At 36.2% G+C, this 20888-nt stretch overlaps 1 protein-coding gene across 1 annotated transcript in view; it reads left to right on the forward strand.

Annotated features, from left to right (window-relative positions):
• ARAP2 (ArfGAP with RhoGAP domain, ankyrin repeat and PH domain 2) overlaps window positions 1-20888 on the forward strand; it is a 196141-nt gene that overhangs the window by 24119 nt on the left and 151134 nt on the right. Inside the window, exons 6-7 of the mRNA XM_068541993.1 lie at window positions 13807-13876; window positions 19982-20102. Coding sequence (XP_068398094.1) covers window positions 13807-13876; window positions 19982-20102 — 191 coding nt within the window. The remainder of the gene's footprint in view (window positions 1-13806; window positions 13877-19981; window positions 20103-20888) is intronic.

Genomic DNA, 20888 nt, shown 5'->3' on the forward strand with positions numbered 1-20888 from the left:
AGAAAGCTTCACCATTACTGGCCACCTCTGGGATAGTTAGAACATTTTCTCTCTCTTTTTGTCAGAACTCTGACTTTCCGTCCTTTCTATTCTGAACCTGCCTAAGGTTAGAGGCTGTAATTTTTTGAGATTTTTATTTTTCCATTTTAGAGAAAATAATTGAGTTTTCTGACTTCAGAGTCTTTTTCCAGGTTACCAGGATGCAGCTAGGAAAGTAAACAAAGGAGTTTGTTATATCACCAAGAAATTAAAAAGCTCTTCTCCATGATTATATTGCTATGACTTAAAAGAAATATGTGTAACTGACCAAGAAGCATGTATTTATTAGACCACAAGTGGAATCTCCATTTTTCATTTTTCCAGTTAGACTCTGTAGGCTATGGTGAGGGTGTTTAAGATGCTCATTAATTAGACAAAATGATGCCTGCCCATTCCTTATGCAGAGGTTACTGAGCTTTGTTTAACTCATGGTCACATGTCTCTTTGGTGCAGGTAGCACTGATGTTGATGGCATTCTGAATTCCATAGAGAAAGTATTAGCACACTTTTTCTGTAAAGGGTCAGATAATGAATACTTTAATCTTTACAGCCATATGGTGTCTGTGGGAGCTCAGCAACTCTGCAGTTGTAGCATGAAAGCTGCCACAGAGAATGTGTAAACTGATGAATGAGGCTGTGTTTCAATAAAACTTTATTTATAAACACATTTAATGGGCCAGGTTTGGCTTGTGGGCCATAGTAGCATAAAACAGATTTGAGGGTTGGCTGAAATCTTATACCAGCTTCCTCCATCTCCTTTGGGCCCCACATCAAAAATTATAACCTGATAGATTACAGAAAAAGGAAACTACTTTATTATTCTATCAAATCTAGACATAATAAGAAGCAGGATCTCTCTTCGGGTACCTTTGAACTTGTTCTTCTTTCTGCCCTGAATGCTCGTACCCAGAGAGCAGCATGACTTGTACCTTACCTCCCTCAAGTTCTTGCTCTAAAGTCTCCTTTGCACGAATCCCTGAACACCAAAGTTAATATTATCACTGCCCCTCCCTCACCACCCCATCACTCCCTTAATTATTTTTCTCATAGCTTATACACTTGATGATTTATTTGTTGCATATATGCTCCATGGGGACAGTCATCTATATTGGTTTTTGTTTACTGTGGTATCCTCAGCAACTAGAAGGTTGCCTAGCATGTGGTAGATATTCTTAGTGTTTGTTGTTGAATGAATTATTATAAAAACCTAGTATTAGACATCATTTTTTCTTTCAATCTTTCTAAAACAGCTATTTTTTAATTTATAGGGATCTTGTAGTAAAAACTAAACTCCAGGCACTGTATTGGTTGGAAATCTGCTGGTGCCGTTGATAGTGCTGGTGTACATTAACAGAGCAGTGAACTCTCAGTGCGTTTATTTAAATTCTGTTCCCCCCTATAGACATATAGGAAACCCTTTTGACTTTTTAACCTGCTGTTTTCTGTATGTGAGTACATGTGTTGTCAAAACACAGTTTAAAAACAAATAGTGGGAATTCCCTGCTCTGTCCAGTATTTAGGACTCTGTGCTCTCACTGCTGTGGGCCCGGGTTCAATCCCTGGTCAGGAAACTAAGATCCCACAAGATACACCAAAAAAAAAAAAAAAAAAAAATAGCCATACTTGGTTATCCTTCTCCAAATAGTGTTGGAAACTGTCCTCAGTCATGAGTGACATTAAACAAAGTAATCAAATTCATAATCTGGATTTATTTCATGTGATTGAGTGTCTGTTCGCTTTGAAATGGAAATGCCAGCTCTGAATCAATGCACAGTATGTGAAAACTGCCCAATATTTAGTAAGAAAATAATTGTATAACACCATGCAACTAGAGAAATATGGAAACATTTCCAGCTGAGCTTAAAGTATGCACATTTATTTAACTATTCGAATGATCTAATTATAATTTGATCTTATACTATTGGTTTAAAAAATTGTATGGAAAAAACTTGATAAAATGTTGAACTTGGGTTTGTTGTTAGTGTTTCAAACAGGTGAGGCAGATGAGAAACTTGATAAATGGTCTTGTGTTAAAAAAACCTCACTGGGTTTTGAATATAAAAAAACAAGTCTCTTTTCTTCCCCTTTCCTATCTGCAACTAATAAGCTCAAGCTTTTCAGCAAGTCTGAGTAGATGCAAATATGGAAGACTGGATAGAATTTATTCCAGAATTTCCTGAATATGCAACTCAGAGGAAGAATCCTGTGAGTTTCTGTAAATCAAAGAGAACGTGGTTGAATGTGCCACACCCCTTCTAGAGAACCACGTATTGAAATATCCAAGAATATCTGCAACTAGGAAATGCTTTTGACTTTTTAACCTGCTGTTTTCTAAAGATGTTTGTGTGTTTGGTATCATGCACTGAGCATAGTTATAAAAACTGCAGTATATCTTGAGGAATTCATATTTTTACCTGACAAGATGTTTTAGAACTTTTTTTCTTACTCAGCTAAATTCCTCTTTTAAAAAATTAATGTTTTTAACCGTAGGGAAGCATCGTGTGGTAATGTGAGTCCGGGACAGCAGGAGCTGAACACGCAAGGTTAACTTAGAAATTTGTGTGTATAATATGCTCAAGAATTTCTGGACGAATACAAGGATAAGCAAGATGTGTTCCTGGCCTTTTTTGTATCTTCCACTTTGGGCAGAAAACAATACAAATAAAAATAAATTTGAAAGACAACGTATAATAATTGGTACAGAAAGGTCCACAGAGTACAGAATCATGAGGTTACAGAGGGGTTGAGAAAACATTTCTTCAGAGATCTTCTAAGGAGGAATAGCAACTCGACTGACCTTTGGAAAATGGATACTGTTTCGACTGGCGTTTTTAGATGAAATACTTTTCAGGCTAGAGGGAGTGAAAAGGCACTGATGTCGGTGATATCTGGATGTCCTGAAATCTATGAGATAAGTAGAGGGGTTAGTTGAGGTTATTTTATGGAAGACGCAAGTTAGGCTCTAGGACCAGGAGGGAGAAACTGCCAGAGAATTACATGTCCAGGTTGAACACAGAACTAGGGAAAATGAAAAAGCCAGTGATCAACTACCAAAAAAGGGGTCAAATTCACAAACAGTGATTGAGAGATCACTTAGAAGCCACCCATGACTTGGAGGGAGATCAGGACTTATACGATTGGTAACTTTGTCAGTGGCTGACTTTTCCAGTCTGTGCCCAGAATCTCCAAGGCCGCTTTAGTGGGGCAGTTTCCCACCTGCTCCGTAAGTGTGTGAGGGCCTCAAGCCTCCTGGGAGAGCTGTCCTGCGGCCAGCCTTTCAGTGAAAAGCAGATGTAGTGGAAAGTTGACAAGTCTCTCTATCTGACCAGGGTGTTCTATATCAATCACCATGTTGAACTTGAAGTTGAATCTTAAATCTCTGATAAAAAGTATCTTTTTTATACTGGTGAACTAGTTGGCCTTTTCTCTCAAATCACACATAACTTGTGAAGACCATGCCAAGCAAATAAAAAGCTTCCATATTTTATTTGTAATTTGAGGAAAAAATTCTTAGTTTTAGTGTTTATTAAAATAACGTGGCTAATTTCAGTCAGTCTAGCTGCAGAGAAGTGAATGAGGATATTGGAATCAGACAGAAATTAGAATTGTCAAGCTATCGCTCATTTGCTGTGTGACTCAATGTCTCAGAACCACTGTTTCCCACACATAAAAGTGTAAGGTCAAGGCTTCCTCTGTGGGATCAGTTGGAAAAGTAGGTAACATTGGGTCTGACTACAGAGCACCTTAAGCAGGGCTCAGTAAACCTCAGCTTGCTTTCTTTTCAGAAGAGCATCATTTCATTTCAGGTGACCTTTGATAATGTTACCAAAAGTAAGTTCTAGTCAGTTCTCTCCTTGGCAACTATAAGGTAAAGAAATCATGTGTTCACATTAAACTTTCAAAATTAAGTTTTTTAGTGGTTATAAAAGCACATGGTTTAAAGCATCTGAAAGTTCTGCATGGCTTATTAAGAAAAAATAGCTGGGGAGAGGGGAAGTTGGATAAAGACTGTCAAAAGGTCCAAACTTCCAGTTTATAAGATAAATAAGTACTTGTAATATATAACATGATAGATATAATGAACACTGCTGTATGTTCTATACGAAAGTTGTTAAGAGAGTAAAACCTGAGTTCCCATCACAAGGAGATTTTTTTTTATATTTAATGTCGCATCTGTATGAGATGACGGATGATCACGAAACTTACTGTGATAATCATTTCATGATGTATGTAAGTCAGATCATTATGCTGTGCACCTTAAACTTATATGGTGCTGTATGTCAATTATATCTCAATAAAACTGGAGGAAAAAAAGCAGTTTTCCTCTTCTCCCACTTTATCACAAGAGGCAGCCACTTTCTGCTTTCTTTAGTAGTTTCTTTTGGTACTTACTTTATCTTTTTCTTTTTTAATACATCTTTATTGGAGTATAATGGCTTCACAATGCTGTGTTAGTTTCTGTTGTACACCAAAGTGAATCAGCCATATGCATACACATCCCCATATCCCCTCCCTCTTGAGCCTCCTTCCCACCCTCTCTATCCCACCCCTCCAGGTCATCACAAAGCGCCAAGCTGGTCTCCCTGTCCTATGCTGCTCCTTCCAACCAGCCAACTATTTTACATTTGGTAGTGTATATATGTCGATGCTCCTTTCACTTCGCCCCAGCTTCCCCCTCCCACCTGTGTCCTCAAGTCCATTCTCTATGTCTACGTCTTTATTCCTGCCCAGCCACTAGGTTCATCAGTACCTTTTTTTTTTTTTTTTAGATTCAGTATATATGCGTTAGCATATGGTATTTGTTTTTCTCTTTCTGACTTACTTCACTCTGTGTGACAGACTCTAGGTCCATCCACCTCACTACAAATAACTCAATTTTGTTTCTTTTTATGGCTGAGTAATATTCTATTGTATATATGTGCCACATCTTCTTTATCCATTCATCTGTTGATGGCCACTTAGGTTGTTTCCATGTCCTGGCTATTGTAAATAGTGCTGCAGTGAACATTGTGGTCCACGTCTCTTTTTGAATTATGGTTTTCTCAGGGTATATGCCCAGTAGTGGGATTGCTGGGTCGTATGGTAGTTCTATTTGTAGTTTTTTAAGGAACCTCCATACTGTCCTCCATAGTGGTTGTATCAATTTACATTCCCACCAACAGTGCAGGAGGGTTTGCTTTTCACCACACCCTTTCCAGCATTAGTTTCTAGATTTTTTGATAATGGCCATTCTGATTGGCGTGAGGTGATACCTCATTGTAGTTTTGATTTGCATTTCTCTAATAATTAGTGATGTTGAGCATCTTTTCATGTGCCTCTTGGCCATCTGTATGTCTTCCTTGGTAAAATGTCTATTTAGGTCTTCTGCCCATTTTTTAATTGGGTTGTTTGTTTTTTTGATATTGAGCTTCATGAGCTGTTTGTATGTTTTGGAGATTAATCCTTTGTCTCTTGTTTCATTTGCAAATATTTTCTCCCATTCTGAGGGTTACTTTGTTTATCTTAATAATCTTTTCATACTGTTTCTTTCTGACTCTTCAGCGTTAATAATTAGCTGTTGAGACACTACTGTGGAATATAATGTTTATTCATTTTCACCCACTGTCCCCCCTGCATAGACACAGTTCCCATGTAATCATTCTTTTAAAGTAGCCATATAAAATGTCTATGTTATACCTGTATTTAGTTTTATACTCTTAATATCTATGTAAATGCTACTCATATTTGAGCTTTGCAACATATTGTTAATTTTTCTTTCATTTGCAACCTTTAGTTTTCCTTGGAGTTAATAATTATTGATTTTTTTTGGTTTGCTTAGTTTTTTATGTACTTAAAATTCATTTATCCACAAATTCTTCCTCAGGACTATGAGTTTGTGAAGTAATCAAAATACATACACATATCAATTTCACCATCGTACAGCCCCCTAAGAAAGCTTATTTAGCTTGTGTTTTCTAACCCACTTTTGTTTTTTGTTGTCCTATATTTAATGTAGAAAGCACTTTCTTTCTTTTGACTGTTCGTCTTATAATGTACTGTTATTGTTCCATGGACATAATATATTCTCTTATCTTTCTATGGATATTAATAAGTGTTTTGAAGCTTTCTTTTCCTGTAGTGTCTGTTTCTTTCAATTTTTTGGAGGAGGGTTTCTTCCCCATCTTTTACCTTAGAGATGTTTTCCTCAAATGTTTTGTTAATCTTGGGCTTTTAATTTTTTTAATTAAAAAAAAAAAATATTGCCAAAAAAATGCTAACCATCATCTGAGCCTTTGGCAAGTCATAACCTTTTTGCTAGTGGAGAGTCTTGCCTCAGTGTTGATGGCTCCTCGCTGATCAGGGTGGTAGTTGCTGAATGCTGGGGCTGTTGTGGCTGTTTCTTAGAATAAGACAACAGTGAAGTTTGCCCTATCTATTGCCTCTTCCTTTCATGAATGATTCTCTGTTTGGGCTGTTCATTTAAAATGAGATCCTACAAAGCTGATTGGATCAGGCCCTGATGGGTCTCTCTGTCTATTTCTTGTAAGATGATCTTGCTAGGCTTTCCTAATGTGTTTCCTTGGAGACTCCTCATGCCAGTATCTTTTAAATGAATCTCCTTATTGAGGGTGGTAATAGTGGTTAACGGCTTTTTGGGAGCTCAGTAGGGGAACGTGGACTTTGAGTATAAATATTTATGATATAGATGTGATTCTACTGTTTTTAGTGCTGTCCCCTACCTTTAGCCTTGTCTGAGTCTCCCAGTCCAGAGACCCCTGTTTGATCTTCTCCAGTGAATAAAACCCTATTATCCTGTTGAGGAAGAGGAGGGGCAGTTTTCCAGGTGAGAAGTAAGGGAGGGATTCTGGGATGGAGTGGTGAGGGGTGCAAGTTTATCTCTTTAATTGCCTTTCAACAACTCTTCTGTTCTCAGCACCCCCTCTCCTTCATAGTCACTTCCAGAGTTACTTGTGCCTGTATCTCCTGAGACCTTCTGAAATTTTGTGAGTAAATTGGTTTTCCTCTCAATTTGATCTCTTACAGGCTTAGCAATCAGTTCTCTGAAACCTCCTGAGTTAGTTCCTATCCCTCCTTAGGCTTTCCTGATTTCTTGATACTGATGCTATCATTTACTTTTCCAGTCAGTGTTGGCTTGTAGTTATTTATTTATTTTTAATCCTTTGAGGTTTTAGGAGGAGTAGAGATAAATGCAAACTTTTCATTGCTCGTCTTAACTAGAAGCTGGTTTCATGTTGGATTTTTTGTTTTTTTAACAGAGTATGACTCCATAAAATAAAGAGGTCTGAGTCTTTTAACGTGGTTTTTCATATACCATGTCATATAAGCACAAAGCTCTTTGTGAATATTGTAAAAGTTGGAAGTCACACATTAAAATTTGTGCTTTATCATTGGCTTCTAAAACTCCTTTTAGCACTTGAGATTTTATCTTAAAATTTGTTTTTTCTCATTTAAAGCAGAAATGGAAGCTGGGATTTCAGAAAATTTTTGTTTTGTTTTTGTTTTTTGGCCCCAACTCATTTTGGTTCATATAATCTTGGAAACAGTCATTTTGGTTTACTTAAAAGTGAGGAAATACAGTCTAGAAAAAAGGGCTGATATTTTCTAGAAATATTATAATTCCTTGGATATGTGTCTATAAAATACTTCATAACTAATACTGCAGCATTTACTATTTTTTTAAATTAAATTTAATTTATTTTTTATACAGCAGGTTCTTATTATTTATTTTATACATATAATATACATATACATATAATATGCGTTGTTTTTCTCTTTCTGACTTACTTCACTCTGTGTGACAGTCTCTAGGTCCATCCACGTCTCTACAAATGACCCAATTTCATTCTTTTTTATGGCTGAGTAATACTCCATTGTATATATGTACCACATCTTCTTTATCCATTTGTCTGTTGATGGACATTTAGGTTGCTTCCATGTCCTGGCTATTGTAAATAGTGCTGCAATGAACATTGGGGTGCATGTGTCTTTTTGAATTATGGTTTTCTCTAGGTATATGCCCAGTAGTGGGATTGCTGGGTCATATAATACTGCAGCATTTAAAAGCCTCATACTTAAGAGTAATGAGATAAAATAACTAAATAAAAAATGAGTAATTAGATAAACAAACAAAAATCTATACTTTTGGAAATTGTAGTAGTTCTAAAAAATATTGAGTCTAGTTAGTGTTAGAGCAGAAAATAAGATAAAATATGCATATAATTCTTCAGGATTATGTAAACAAGGCAGGTGAATCTGGAACAGCATGTCTATGATATCGTTTTTCTTAGATATTGTTTAGAATAATTGAGAAGTATTTTTTGATGATTAAAATACCATGATTAATAAAAGCCATAAATTTGACTTAGTTACTTTGAGGTTCATTTCGGTTATGTGATGTTTGAAGATGACAGTTTGGTAGCCTCTGCCACTTTAAATTAATATCATTGGTTAGCATGCTTATCCAATTTTGTAGTTTTTTTAAAGCTAAAAGATGTAATCTTTTTAAAAAAAAAAAAAACCCTTCTGGCACTTAGGATTGAAATGAAACAGGAGTGCCTTCATGTATATACTTCATAAATAGAGATGTAATTGTTTGTATATACACTGTTGTTAAAAAAGAATTTTTAAGACACAGTTTTTGAGACAACAAAAACTGACACCAGATGGCGAGGCTGCATTTATGATAGCAGTTGAAACTTTACACAACCTGCCCTACTAGAGCTCAAGGGAAGTGCTTATAGAAATCCATTCAATAACACCACACATGCCTTATGAATTATTCTAAGAAAAGCTTCTCAAAGAAATGTTTTCCTTTAGAACCCTAAAAACAAAATAGGATAAAACCTAGGCTAATATTTTTCACGTCTACTTTACCTTTTTTTCCCGAAGGAATTCTGAAGCACTTTGCAGAACTGAACTCACATATTAAATGGGTAAAGGTCAAATGTTATTGCTACCTGAAGGGATATCGAGGGTGCTTTGCCATAAAATGTACCAGAGTCTGTTTTGTGTAGTTGTTAAGAGCATAGACTTTGGGACCAGACTGCCTGGATTTGACTCACAGAAATGATCTTTATCAGTTGTGTGACTTGGGCAAATTATTTAACCTGCCAGCTCCTCTGTGGCTTCATCTGTAAAATGGGAATAATAATCTTACTTGCCTCATATGATTGTTTGGAGGATTGAATGAATTAATGTTTGTATATGGCTTGCAACAGTGCCTAGAACAAAGCACTATATAAGTGTTGTTTTTATTATCAAGATTATTGGGCCAAGTAAGTTCTTTATTGACAGGCTTTAAAATCTCTTCTCTGTATAATAATTCATTAGTCAGTTCTAATTTGTGTCATGTGATAGTAGGAACACAGACTAGAGTGACACTGTATTTTATACTTTGTCTTTTTTTTTTAACATTTACTAAATAAATTGTTAATTGAAATTTAAGGGAAAGATATAACTTATGTCAGAGAAAGTGTTTAAAGTACTTTAGAAACCACTAATTGTGTGTAATAGATTAATTTTACAGAATTACACTGGATTTAGTTGCCTGGTATCAAGTAGATTTTTATAAATACATGAGAAAAATATCTAACTCTGGTACAGAAAAGATAATTCTTAAAAATTTACTATTCACCAATACTTTAATTTAAAATTTTATTGAAATTTAGAAACAGTGCTTCTTAAGCTTTCCCTTTTATATATCAGTAGTTGAAATTTTGATTAACTTATTGAGTTTAACAATTTAAATTCAAGTTTCCATTTGCTAGAAAGAGGAATTGTGAGAAAGGATCTAAGTATAAGTTCTTATCTTTAATTAACCAATTATTAGAATTCAGTATTGAAGTTCACATGCAGAAAATAACTAATTGAATGTTGACACATTTAATGAGCAAAATAGATTAAACATGTTTATATAAATTTAGTTTTAGAAACATTTAATTTATTAATTTGAATTTTTAAATAGGGAGGTACAAAATGCGTACATCTTAAAGAATACATTTAAAAAATATTTAACTATAAAATGTATTTTAAAATTACATGGACACTAGTGATGAATTACAAAGCTTTTGTCATATAAAAATTCTGATCTTTGTATTTGAAGAAAGCAAAAAATGAAATTAATGGTGAAGTGGTTTTGTTAGTAGTATTTGTTTTCTCTATACATAACATGAAAATTTGAGGAAGCATCTTGCAATGAGAAATATATGTACTTGTTAGTTTATTGACTAGATATTCAGCATATTTTATATGCTAGAAACTGTGGTAGTTGCTGGTTTTACATTGATTTAAAAAAACAAATGGTTTCTGCACTCAAGGATCTCAGTATCTAGTATGGGAGGTGGAGGACACAAAACAAATATATAATTGCAAATTCTGCTAAGTGTCATTAAGTAAAGAAATGGAGCAAGAGACCAAAGGAACCTGAAGGATCTATGTGTTACTCAATGGTGGCCACTTGGGGGAATGACTTTTGAGCCGAGATCTCAAGGATAAGGAGCCAGCCAGGTCAGGAGCAGGCAGGGAGCATTCCAATGAAGAAAATGGCAAATGGGAAGGCCACGAGGCAAGAAAGCATCTAGACAGAGGGGGCAGTATGGCTGGAGGATAGTGTCCACAGAATAGTTACCCACAGATTTGATGGCTGACTGGACGAATGAATGGTAGCAGAAGTAATGTTTTAACGGCAGAATAGCAAAGTGGCTCTCTCCAACTACAGAACATTTGATTTTTCAGCTGCCACACTCTCATTCCATTTCAGCGTGGGCTGGGATTTGTCTTATTTACCTGTCCTTCCATAGATTATTAAACAAATTTAACCTTTCAAAATATTCGGTTAAAATGGCTGAACACATCTAAGAGTCACCTGGTAGCTGAGAAAATTAAAAAATAGTTGGGGGAATATCTTAGGAGTTGAGTCTCTCAGAGGCTGACGTTTTGGTTGGCTTTTTTCAGAAAGCCAAGCATCCAGTGTGTGGTTTCTAGTCAGTGCCTGAGAAATGTAGCTTGTCACATGGTAGCATCTCTGACTGATCTCTGAGCTGTCTGCCCTCCCTCCTCTCCTTCTCATTTTCCTGTGGAGATGAATGTTAAGTTCCTGGATGATGCCTCAGACCTCAAACTGTCTATCCAGATGGTGATGGAATTCTAAGAAAACTTTGAGTCCAAGTGGCCGCAACTAAACCATCTTAAGTAAGACATGTTAAAGTAGGTTCTAGGGACTTCCCAGGTGATGCAGTGGTAAGAATCCACCTGCCAATGCAGGGGACCACGGGTTCGAGCCCTGGTCCGGGAAGATCCCACATGCCACGGAGCAACTAAGCCCGTGCGCCACAACTACTGAGCCTGCGCGCCACAACTACTGAGCCTGCGAGCCGCAACTACTGAAGCCCGCACGCCTAGAGCCCTTGCTATGCAACAAGAGAAGCCACCGCAATGAGAAGCCCGCACACCACAACAAAGAGCAGCCCCCGCTCGCCACAACTAGAGAAAGCCCTCAATGAAGACCAAACACAGCCAAAAAAAAAAAAAAAAAAAAAAAAAAAAATAGGTTCTAAACTTGTTTTCACTTCCAGCTTTGGCACATTTTGAAACTTCGAATCTAACTCTGAGGTTTCGGAAGTTTTCTCGCCTTCTGGCAACCTTTCTTTTAAAATATGCTGGTTATTTGAGTGCTGGTCATTTGAGGTTTTATCTGTCTGTCATCTGGCTGTTTTTTGCTAAGGGGATATGTGCTTAATCATGTCACTCTTTAATTGAACAGATTCTTTTTTAGTGCCATGTGTGTCTCTGTGTTAGTTGCTGATCATAGAGTAGAGAGTGAAACATCCTTGGTGTGGGAGACATCAAGCAACTAAACAAACATGTAATTAGAGATTGTGTTAAGTGCCATGAGGAAAAGGAGAGGGTGCTTTGAGAGGACAGCTTTGTGACTTGCTTTGGATTGGCTCATCAGGGAAGGAGTGTCTGTATAGGTGGTTTAGGTGGAACTCTGAAAGGTAAGCAGTAGTTATCAAAGGAATTAGAGGAGTAATGGAAGGTCCTAAGGCCGTTATCTCCCACAGACGTTGATTATTTTTATTCTAAAATGGACGATTATATGTACTACTGAGCTCTAGCTTACTGCTGTTCACCATGTAAGGTGGGCCTAAAACAAAATCTTGATTTATAGAATTACTGCTGAGATTGTGTGGGAAGATGTCTGCTCACCTGCCTTTAAGTGTGACAGAGATCAGTATGAAATGAGTGCTAAGTGATTTTATTCAATGTATAATGACTGTGTGTTTGCTTAGTATTTCTTTACCTTGTAACTCTTAATGCTGGCAACTTGAAGAACCTTTGAGTCAGTGAAGGAAATGAAAACCGGCACTGTTGGATGTCGCAAGGTTAAGGGAACACATGACAGGCCAAGGGAAGTTAAAAAGAAGCAGAAGGATGAGGGAGTAAGATGGAAAGAGGGCTGGATCGTTAGTTGTAGTTACATAATTGTAAGGTCTTATGTTCTTATTACTTCATGATTAATTCAGTGCTTATATGTGAAAGTGTTGTCCATACCAATGAATTTTGAAACTTTTCTCAGTTTGATCAGGTTTACTCTAATTTTATCTTAAGCAGAATCATTCGGCTAATGATCAATGTGGGCAGCTTGCTGTATTTCACTAGAGTAATAATAGGTGTGTGTGGCCCAGGAAAGAGCCCAGAAGACAAGTTCTCCACACTTTCTGAGGTGCTTTTTCTACCTTTAAGTCTTCTGAAAACCACAGAAAGCTATACCATTTCCTTATCTTAAACATGTTAGAAAACTGCAAAAGGAAGAGGTAGACGCGGTTATCTACCTATTTGTTTAGAGATGACTGGTTTTTTAAACGGGAAGTTAGTTTTCATACATTATCTGTGATAAAGGCTAAAAGTATCTAGACTGTATCAGTTCACACTGAGAGTCGTATAGAGAATAAGACATTCACAACCTTCAGGATTGTCTGACTTCGGGGAAGGGGACTGAAACAAAAAACAAAAACAAGCCCAACTAGAAATGGGTCTTCACTTTTCCCTTATATAGTCAGAAAATCGTTTTCTCCTTTATGCCTAAATAGGGAACATATGATGACATTATTTTGCTTTGTTTCTCATGTCAGTAACCATTTAAAACTGCATTTGCCTTTCATATGATTCTTTTTCTCAAAATGTTAATGTTTCAATGAATTTTGGATGATTGCAAATGATTCTCCATATTTAGTCAGGGCCTTTTCAGCTTATTTGATCAGAATTAAATAATATATCTATGTAAATCCAATTGACAAAGCTTTGTTATTTTAGCAAAATATTATGCATGCCCCAAAGCAAAAATTTTAAAAAATAAGATAAAATGTTATAAGCTTAATGAAGGATAAAAATTTATGTTAACTTCATTGAAGAATTATCTCCTTTAAGGGATATGGGTGCCATGATAGTGTTTCTGACCACACTTTGTTTTCCACTCAACCTTACCGATGTGGATAATGACACTGCAAGTTACATTTTAAAAAATGATGACACCGTTAGCAGTATCCTTTTTTAAAAACACCTAGGTCAACTGATTAGAAAGTGTCATTGTACGTATTTCCTTTCCTTTGTACCATTGCCAAAACTGTACGTTGTCATAGCCTACTGTTTTCTTCAGTGCTTACTAGCAAATTGGAATGTACTCAACACAGTTCTATATTACAAATGTATTTAAAATCCAAGTGCATGGTTCTTAAATGTAAAATGACAATTTCATACGTTTTACAGAAAACGCATGTTTCAGAAGAGATGGGTGAAATTTGATGGCCTTAGCATTTCTTATTACAATAACGATAAGGTAAGTACGTTTTACAGTTTTCAAAGATTGTCCTATGCATGCTGAGTGTACTTCAATAAACTAAGCACGTGATTTGGTCTGTAAGAATAAGAGTTGGATTAAGAACATGAAAAGAATTTGCATAGGATAAAACACTTAACTCTTTCCATAGTTTAACTTTTCCCAGACATACAAAATTGGGATTTTTTAAAACTTACATATCTAACAATTATTTATGGAATATCTCCTGCAAACTACAGGATTTGCTATAAGTGATATGCAGATACATAAGAAATTGCCTTTATCCTAGAGAGTGCTCAAAAATGTTTACAAAATGACGCCACAAGTAGAAAATGGCAAAGCAAGGAGAGGTTATTTTGTCCTCTGGAAGGGGTGTGGAAGAACCAAGGAACGCTTCTTGCATGAGATTTCTAATGGCCATGAATTTTGAAGAAAGAAGAATGTTTGTACGTAAAGAAACTAGAAAGAACAGGACTTGATAGCAGAGAGAACAATGAGATGCCCAGATTCTCTGATTGGAAAATAGAGTATGTTCGGGAGACTAGTGGGAGATGAAGCTGAGAAGGTTGTGTTTGGAGTTAGAGCACACTGAATATCTTGATGTGCAAGTGGCTACAATATATTCTTTAGGCAGTTGAGTCTTAACGGACATGATACTATTTTGATCATCTCCTTCACCTTAGGGATGAGAATGTCTTTATTCTTAGGAGATGTAGGCTGAAATATTTAGGGGTGAAGTGTCATTATATACGCAAATGTCTTTCAGATGTTACCCATCTATATATACCCTCTATATGTGTATATTTATATATATGTGTGTGTATATATATATATGCACACATGCATAGCTAGGTAGAACAAAAAATAGCAATGTTAACAACTGTCCAATTGAGGTTATGAGTGTTCGTTGTACTAATCTTTCAACTTCTATGTGTTTGAAAATTTCCTTAATTAAAAAGTTGCAACTAATAAATAGACCGTATTTTTTGTTAGTTAAAATCATATAATTTTACAATCTTAACTATATACATTCTTTTAATATATTGATTTAACACTTAACCACATCCTCTTATTTATAGTTTATAATCTAATATTATCTTCTCATTATTTAGCGATTTTTCACTGCCTAATATTGGTATTATTTGTGGCTCAAATAGAGATTTAGATTCCCTTTCATGTATTGATCAGTGCTACAAGGAAGAAGAGCGTATGCTTTTAGACAGAAAGTAATACACACTGCATGCTACAACACTAAGAATAATAGAAAGTTTAGAGAAGTATTAATTGCTTTCACTTTGCAGTGATCCCACTAAAGCATCAGATAGGTTTAAACACACCTCTTTGACATTTGCAAGATATGGGATGAACATTTTTAAAAGCTAGTTTTCTGCCGTAGCTATTGTTTTTAGTTTGCTTGTTCATTTGAATCTTGAGACAATTTCTGTAACCTAGGGTGGGTAAAATGTAGTCTCTGTATCTGATGCAATCTGACCCCTGGTTTTCTTTAGCACCTGTGCCCTTCTCTGGTTTGCTTGAAATGAGGAAGAAAACTATTCAGGAGTGAGACAGGCTTCTGTGCCATCAGGCTCTGCTGGTGTTGATATCATTATCATTCAGGAGAGAGAATTTCTAGCATCTCTGTCCAACCAGACTCACTCTGTTTGTCCTTTAAAAGCTCATCTCAACTGTAGTGAGGAGCTGAGCACCTATCCACACTGATGCAATAAAAACGATGCAGCCTTGGTTTTAAGTTGAGATAAAAAGTTTGTTAAGATGAATTATTACAAATTCTTTACCTTGACATTAAAATTTTTTAAAAAAAATCAAATTTTTTTTCCTATGGCATTTCGTTCCTTTACTACTCAGATGAGTGGTTTCATGTTGGCAAATAAAACCAAAAACACTAGGATGGGTGTTTCCTAAAAGGAGACATGGTTTCTGTTGTGACCCTTCTGGCAAAAGGGATGGATTGGTGGACTGGGAAGAGGGGATTTCAAGGTCAGTGAACAGAGAGCATAAGTGTGGCCATAGCTTCTGTCTCAGCTGGGTGTGCAGTTTTCGTGGTCCTGTGCACCAAGGAGTTGTGTCTTTCAGTGTTTAAATGTGCACTTGAGAAGCCTGTGGTTGGGCTTTCAGGAGGTAGTTTGCAGAGTTGCCTGTTCCCCTAGTTATCTTCTGCTTTCCTCAGTGCTGCTCAATCATGTCTCAGCAAGGCCATTTCATTGTATTACTGAAAATGACATCATCCCAACAGCCTTGATATCTCGTCACCTGCCAAGAGATCTCACTCACCCCCATTCTCACTCAGCTGTGGGCAGAATTGCCCTGTGGTCATTTCATTGTCTGAAAGTGGTAGATAAATGGCAAACTTGACCTAGATATCTGGGTATTATAGGCTCAAGGGATGCTTTAGAATTTCTTTCCTTAAGGAAAATTTCACACGCTGAAAAATGCAGTCATTTTGAGCCTAGTGTCATTTAGTTTAGTTTTTTCCTTTTCCTGTTTTGTCTTTATTGTGTGTTAGAATAGAAATGTAAAATCAACTCTACAGTGTTAAAAATTTTGAGATTTATCTTAGAATCTCAGAAAAGATTATAGATGAGCCATTAGAGAAACTACAACTTCCTGAGGTTAAAGTAGCAGAGTATTCAGCTTCTTAAGTACATTTTTATCACTTCTGGGGAATTTATTTTTCTATTACTCCTCCATAAGTACTAACGTTAAACAACATTATTATTGTAGGCATGTTGGTGAATTGTTATGTTTTTAAGGAATTTTTTTTTAATCTCTTTGAAGAGATCTAGAAGAAGGAAAAATCTCCTTTTTAAAATTCCTGTGTCTTTCTCTACAGTGCTGCTTCATTTTTATCTCTACTGAAAAATGGGTTAATGGTAACGTTTTATTCAACATATAGTTAATTATCTCACTAGAGATGTATTTTTGTAAGGTCCTCTAATTCTTAGGCAAACTACAGTTTGACAGTGGATCACCTGGGGGATAAAGAAAATAAATGTTTCTGGATATTATGGATTTTTCACTGTCTGGACTCAGCCACTACAAACTTACAGCCAGAGAGACTGTATCACTGTCCCCAAAGGTGCTGTGCCCCTTTGAATCTCTCAGGTTGCCTGACAATGGGGAGACATTCTCTCCTTCCTGTCAATTCCTAGAGCACTTCCTGGTCTGGTGTTGCCTAATATTGCCATTGTAACCCACTTGCATTTATTGGGTTTTCTTTGTTAAGCCAATCATGTCATGTGTTTCTTTGCAGTGACCTTTTTCAACAGTGTCTTGGTACAACTGTGGAGAACTTGTGTGTCTTTTCCTGTATTTTCACCTCCATGGTTTTGCTCTTCCCTCTGAATCTCATTAGCCATTACCATCCATGAAAATCCTGTGCAAACTTCAAGACCGATCCTGTTCTCCTCCTCCATGAATGTTTCCTTTATTCTCTCCAACTATGACATTTGAACAATAATATGCAGGAAAGGTGAGAGGGAAAACAAGCTGAAAGTAGGGAGGGAAATCAGGAGAGTGTGCAGTAAATCAGGCATTAATTTATCAGGGTGTAGGCTGTATAGGCCAGTGGAGGTGTTTAAAAAAATGAATTTCAAAAAATACTAAAAATGAGCTGTCGGAGTTTGTATAATTGTGCTTGATTGGACATAGGATTCATTCGTTCAGAAAATATGCAATACTGATTATGTGAAAGGTAATGGAGAAAATAGATGTAAGATGCACAGTCAGTTTGGAAAGACTGTACTGATCAGATGATCCCACGGTAAATATAAAGAATTATCATTTAAATTAGAATTAGTAATTGCTATAGAGGAAAAGTACAGGTTACTGTTAATTTAGGGTTATCTGGCTGGGTGAGGATGAAGGGCCTGAGAGAAGAGACTGGTCAGAGGGCTTTCTTCAGAGCATATATTCATGCTGAAATAGGAAAGATGTAGAGGCAGTAAGTATGTGAAAATGGGTATGAAAAATGTTTCCTTGCAGAACAGAGTATGTAGAGTCATGGGACTGAGCAGAACCACAATGTATTCATGGAACTTCAAGAAAGCTAATGTGACTAGAAAGAATCAGGAAGTGGTAGGGAGCAAGTTGACCATGTAGATGTCGGAAGAGTCCCAGGTTATGTGGGTACAAAAGAGAAGCACAAGTCAAAGGCTACTCTATTGAAGACTGATTGACCAGAAGAGTGATATTTTTATGGACAGATATAGAGGGAGGGTATGTTTCCAGGAGGTAATTCAGTTTTAAAGTTTGAGGTGGTTATGGGACAGTTATATGTCCCATTGATGATTCAAAATATGGGAGTGGAGTTGACGGAAATGGACAAGGAAGGAAGGAAGGGACAGATTTTAGAATTCTCCACATAAAGTTGGTAGTTGAAATAGTAAGAAGGGATTTTTTTTCCCTTAGGGACAGAAGATAAAACCAAAAAAATGGAAAATAAGGGGGAGAAAAAGTTACTTTGTTAGTACTTATTCCTTGACCTCCCTCCCCTTTTTCCAGGAAGTTGCCACCTCGTCTTCCTAAATCACAGTTCAAGTATCTTACTTGATTTTGGCTGCTTGAGAGGATAAAGGAAAGCCTTCATGGTGTTGTTATTGAAGATGGCATTAAAGAATGGATAGGATTTTGATGGATACATAAAGGCAGGAATGGGGTTTAGAGTAGAAGAAACTGTCAAATAACTGAGAGGGAATACCATGAGAGTATAGTGTATCTCTTCAACTGGCAGAGGAGAAGAGGAGAAACTTCCCAGTAGACTGCCATGTTGCTCGCAGCAACTGTCTTTTACCTATCTCCTATGTATGGCTGGGGTTTGCCGCTGGGAGGAATGTGAACTTGACACTTGTGATCTGCATGGAATGGTTTAGTGCATTCTTCTCCTAACCAGTTGTTTCAGATACTTGGGACCCGGGTCAAAAGTGATGGTTCCATGGATGATGGAAAGGAATTGTAGAAGAAACCCCATAAAGTTGTGTCTAAACTCTTTTGACACTAAGACCTTTCATGATGTGGCCTTGATTTATGTTTTTAGCCTCATCTCTTTTGACTCGACACTGCAGCTCCTCTTACTTCTCTACTTTACACCTCTGTTATTCAGTCTTTCTGGCCAGGATACCCCCTGCCCCCTCACTTATCTATTTGGTTAACTTAAGGTTTCTTAAAGTCAGGTTCAAATGTCACTATTTCTGTGAAAATACCTCTGACCTCTTGTAAGCAGAATTGAGAATTCTCATCTTCATACTCTTACTTCCCATGTTTTGTACTCATTTTTAAACTTTTCTCTCATTTGGTTAGTTGGTTTTTCATTTTGAGGCCACTTGAATGTATAAATACTCTTGGAATTTTCTTTCCACACAGGGCCCAGTAAATGTTACACTCTTAGTAAATAGTTGAAATTATGGGGGCGATGATTATGCCAATTGGTTTAGGAGGGCCCAGGAAAATGCAGACGGAGAAAGTTATCAAGAGTCTTAAGAATGACTTTCTTGAGCAAAATTGTAATAGGCATATGCCAATTGGAAACAGCCGAATCCATGTTTTTTCACTGTTTAGTCACTGGAGAATAAAAAGTGATGCAGTGTGAGATTAAGATCTTCATTACCAGAGCATTGAGTAATATGGGTTAATTGATACAATCCAACAGTCTGGTTTCTTAGATAATATTCTTGTTCACAATATGTTACAGTGGTTTTGAAATGGTGTAGTTACAGTACCTGTAATGGCCAGCAGATGCCTGCAAACACCATAAAATCATTTTGACCAGATTGTTTCAAAGAACATACCGCTGTTTTTTGGAACTATGTATTGCTGGTCTGCTATGTTGTTTGTATGTGAGTCATTGTCTCTTAATTGCAGATGAAGAGAAAAGTGAAAAGACATCTCACTTGGAAGGGGCACTTAATATTTTCCTTTCTGGGGAATTAAGTGTATATAAGGATATATGCTATTTATCTGTGATTTTAAAATTTTAGATTGAAATTATGAAAGAGAAGCACTTATAAATATCTTGCCATTTTATTTTTGATTACGGGAATTTTATTTTAATGTTTCTTCTTTATGGATCTTTTTCTCTGACCAATACAGGAGAAGTATTCAAAAGGAATAATTCCCCTTTCTGCTATATCTACGGTACGAGTTCAAGGAGACAACAAATTTGAAGTTGTTACAACACAAAGAACTTTTGTTTTTAGAGTAGAAAAAGAAGGTAAGATTCTTTCTTTATCCCTATAAAAAGAGAGACATTAATTTCTGACCAATCTTAAGATTTAATAAACCAGTTAAGCTAGAAATGTCAGGCAATCTTTAAATATGTTACTTTTAAATGATTTACATTTTATATTAATTTTTTGAATGCCATTATATTAAAACATAAACAAATTGACAGGTCATTGTTGTTTGTTCACTGTTCTTTCATGCAACAAATATTTAGTGCAAATCTACTAAGTGCCAAGGACTCTTCTAAATTTGGGGAATATAGCAGTGAAGAAAAGTAGACAAAAATCTCTGCTCTTATGGAGCTCACTTTTAGCTGTTGATAATGCAAAATAGTTATTCAATGTGGAAAAATAATTTTTCAAACAATTAAAACATTGGTTTTATGAAGTTTATGTGTGGCCTATTTTTATGATCAAGCAGGCATGGTAATCATTTTAAGATAGATTTTGGAGTATCTTTTATATTTCTTGAGTTTTTTTCACCTGTATCATCTGCTGTGGGTCACTTGATGGTGAAAATTGATCTAAAGATGGCACATGGTTTGTGGATGGAGTCTAAACCTTTAAATCTTCTCTGACTCTTTTTTTTGGGGGTTGGGGAGATGGGGGAGGGAGAGACAGACAAATTAAAATTCTCTGTTGTAACTTCGACTGACTCTCAGTATATCAGTACTACTTTTAAATAATGTAAATAAGGCCATCTTCATTAACTAAAGAATTAGAATTTTAACTTAAAGCATCTTTTATTTTAGTAAAGATGATAACTTGATTTTAAA

Source organism: Eschrichtius robustus, chromosome 4 (genome assembly GCF_028021215.1).
Source record: "Eschrichtius robustus isolate mEscRob2 chromosome 4, mEscRob2.pri, whole genome shotgun sequence".
NCBI classification, from domain to species: Eukaryota; Metazoa; Chordata; class Mammalia; order Artiodactyla; family Eschrichtiidae; genus Eschrichtius; species Eschrichtius robustus.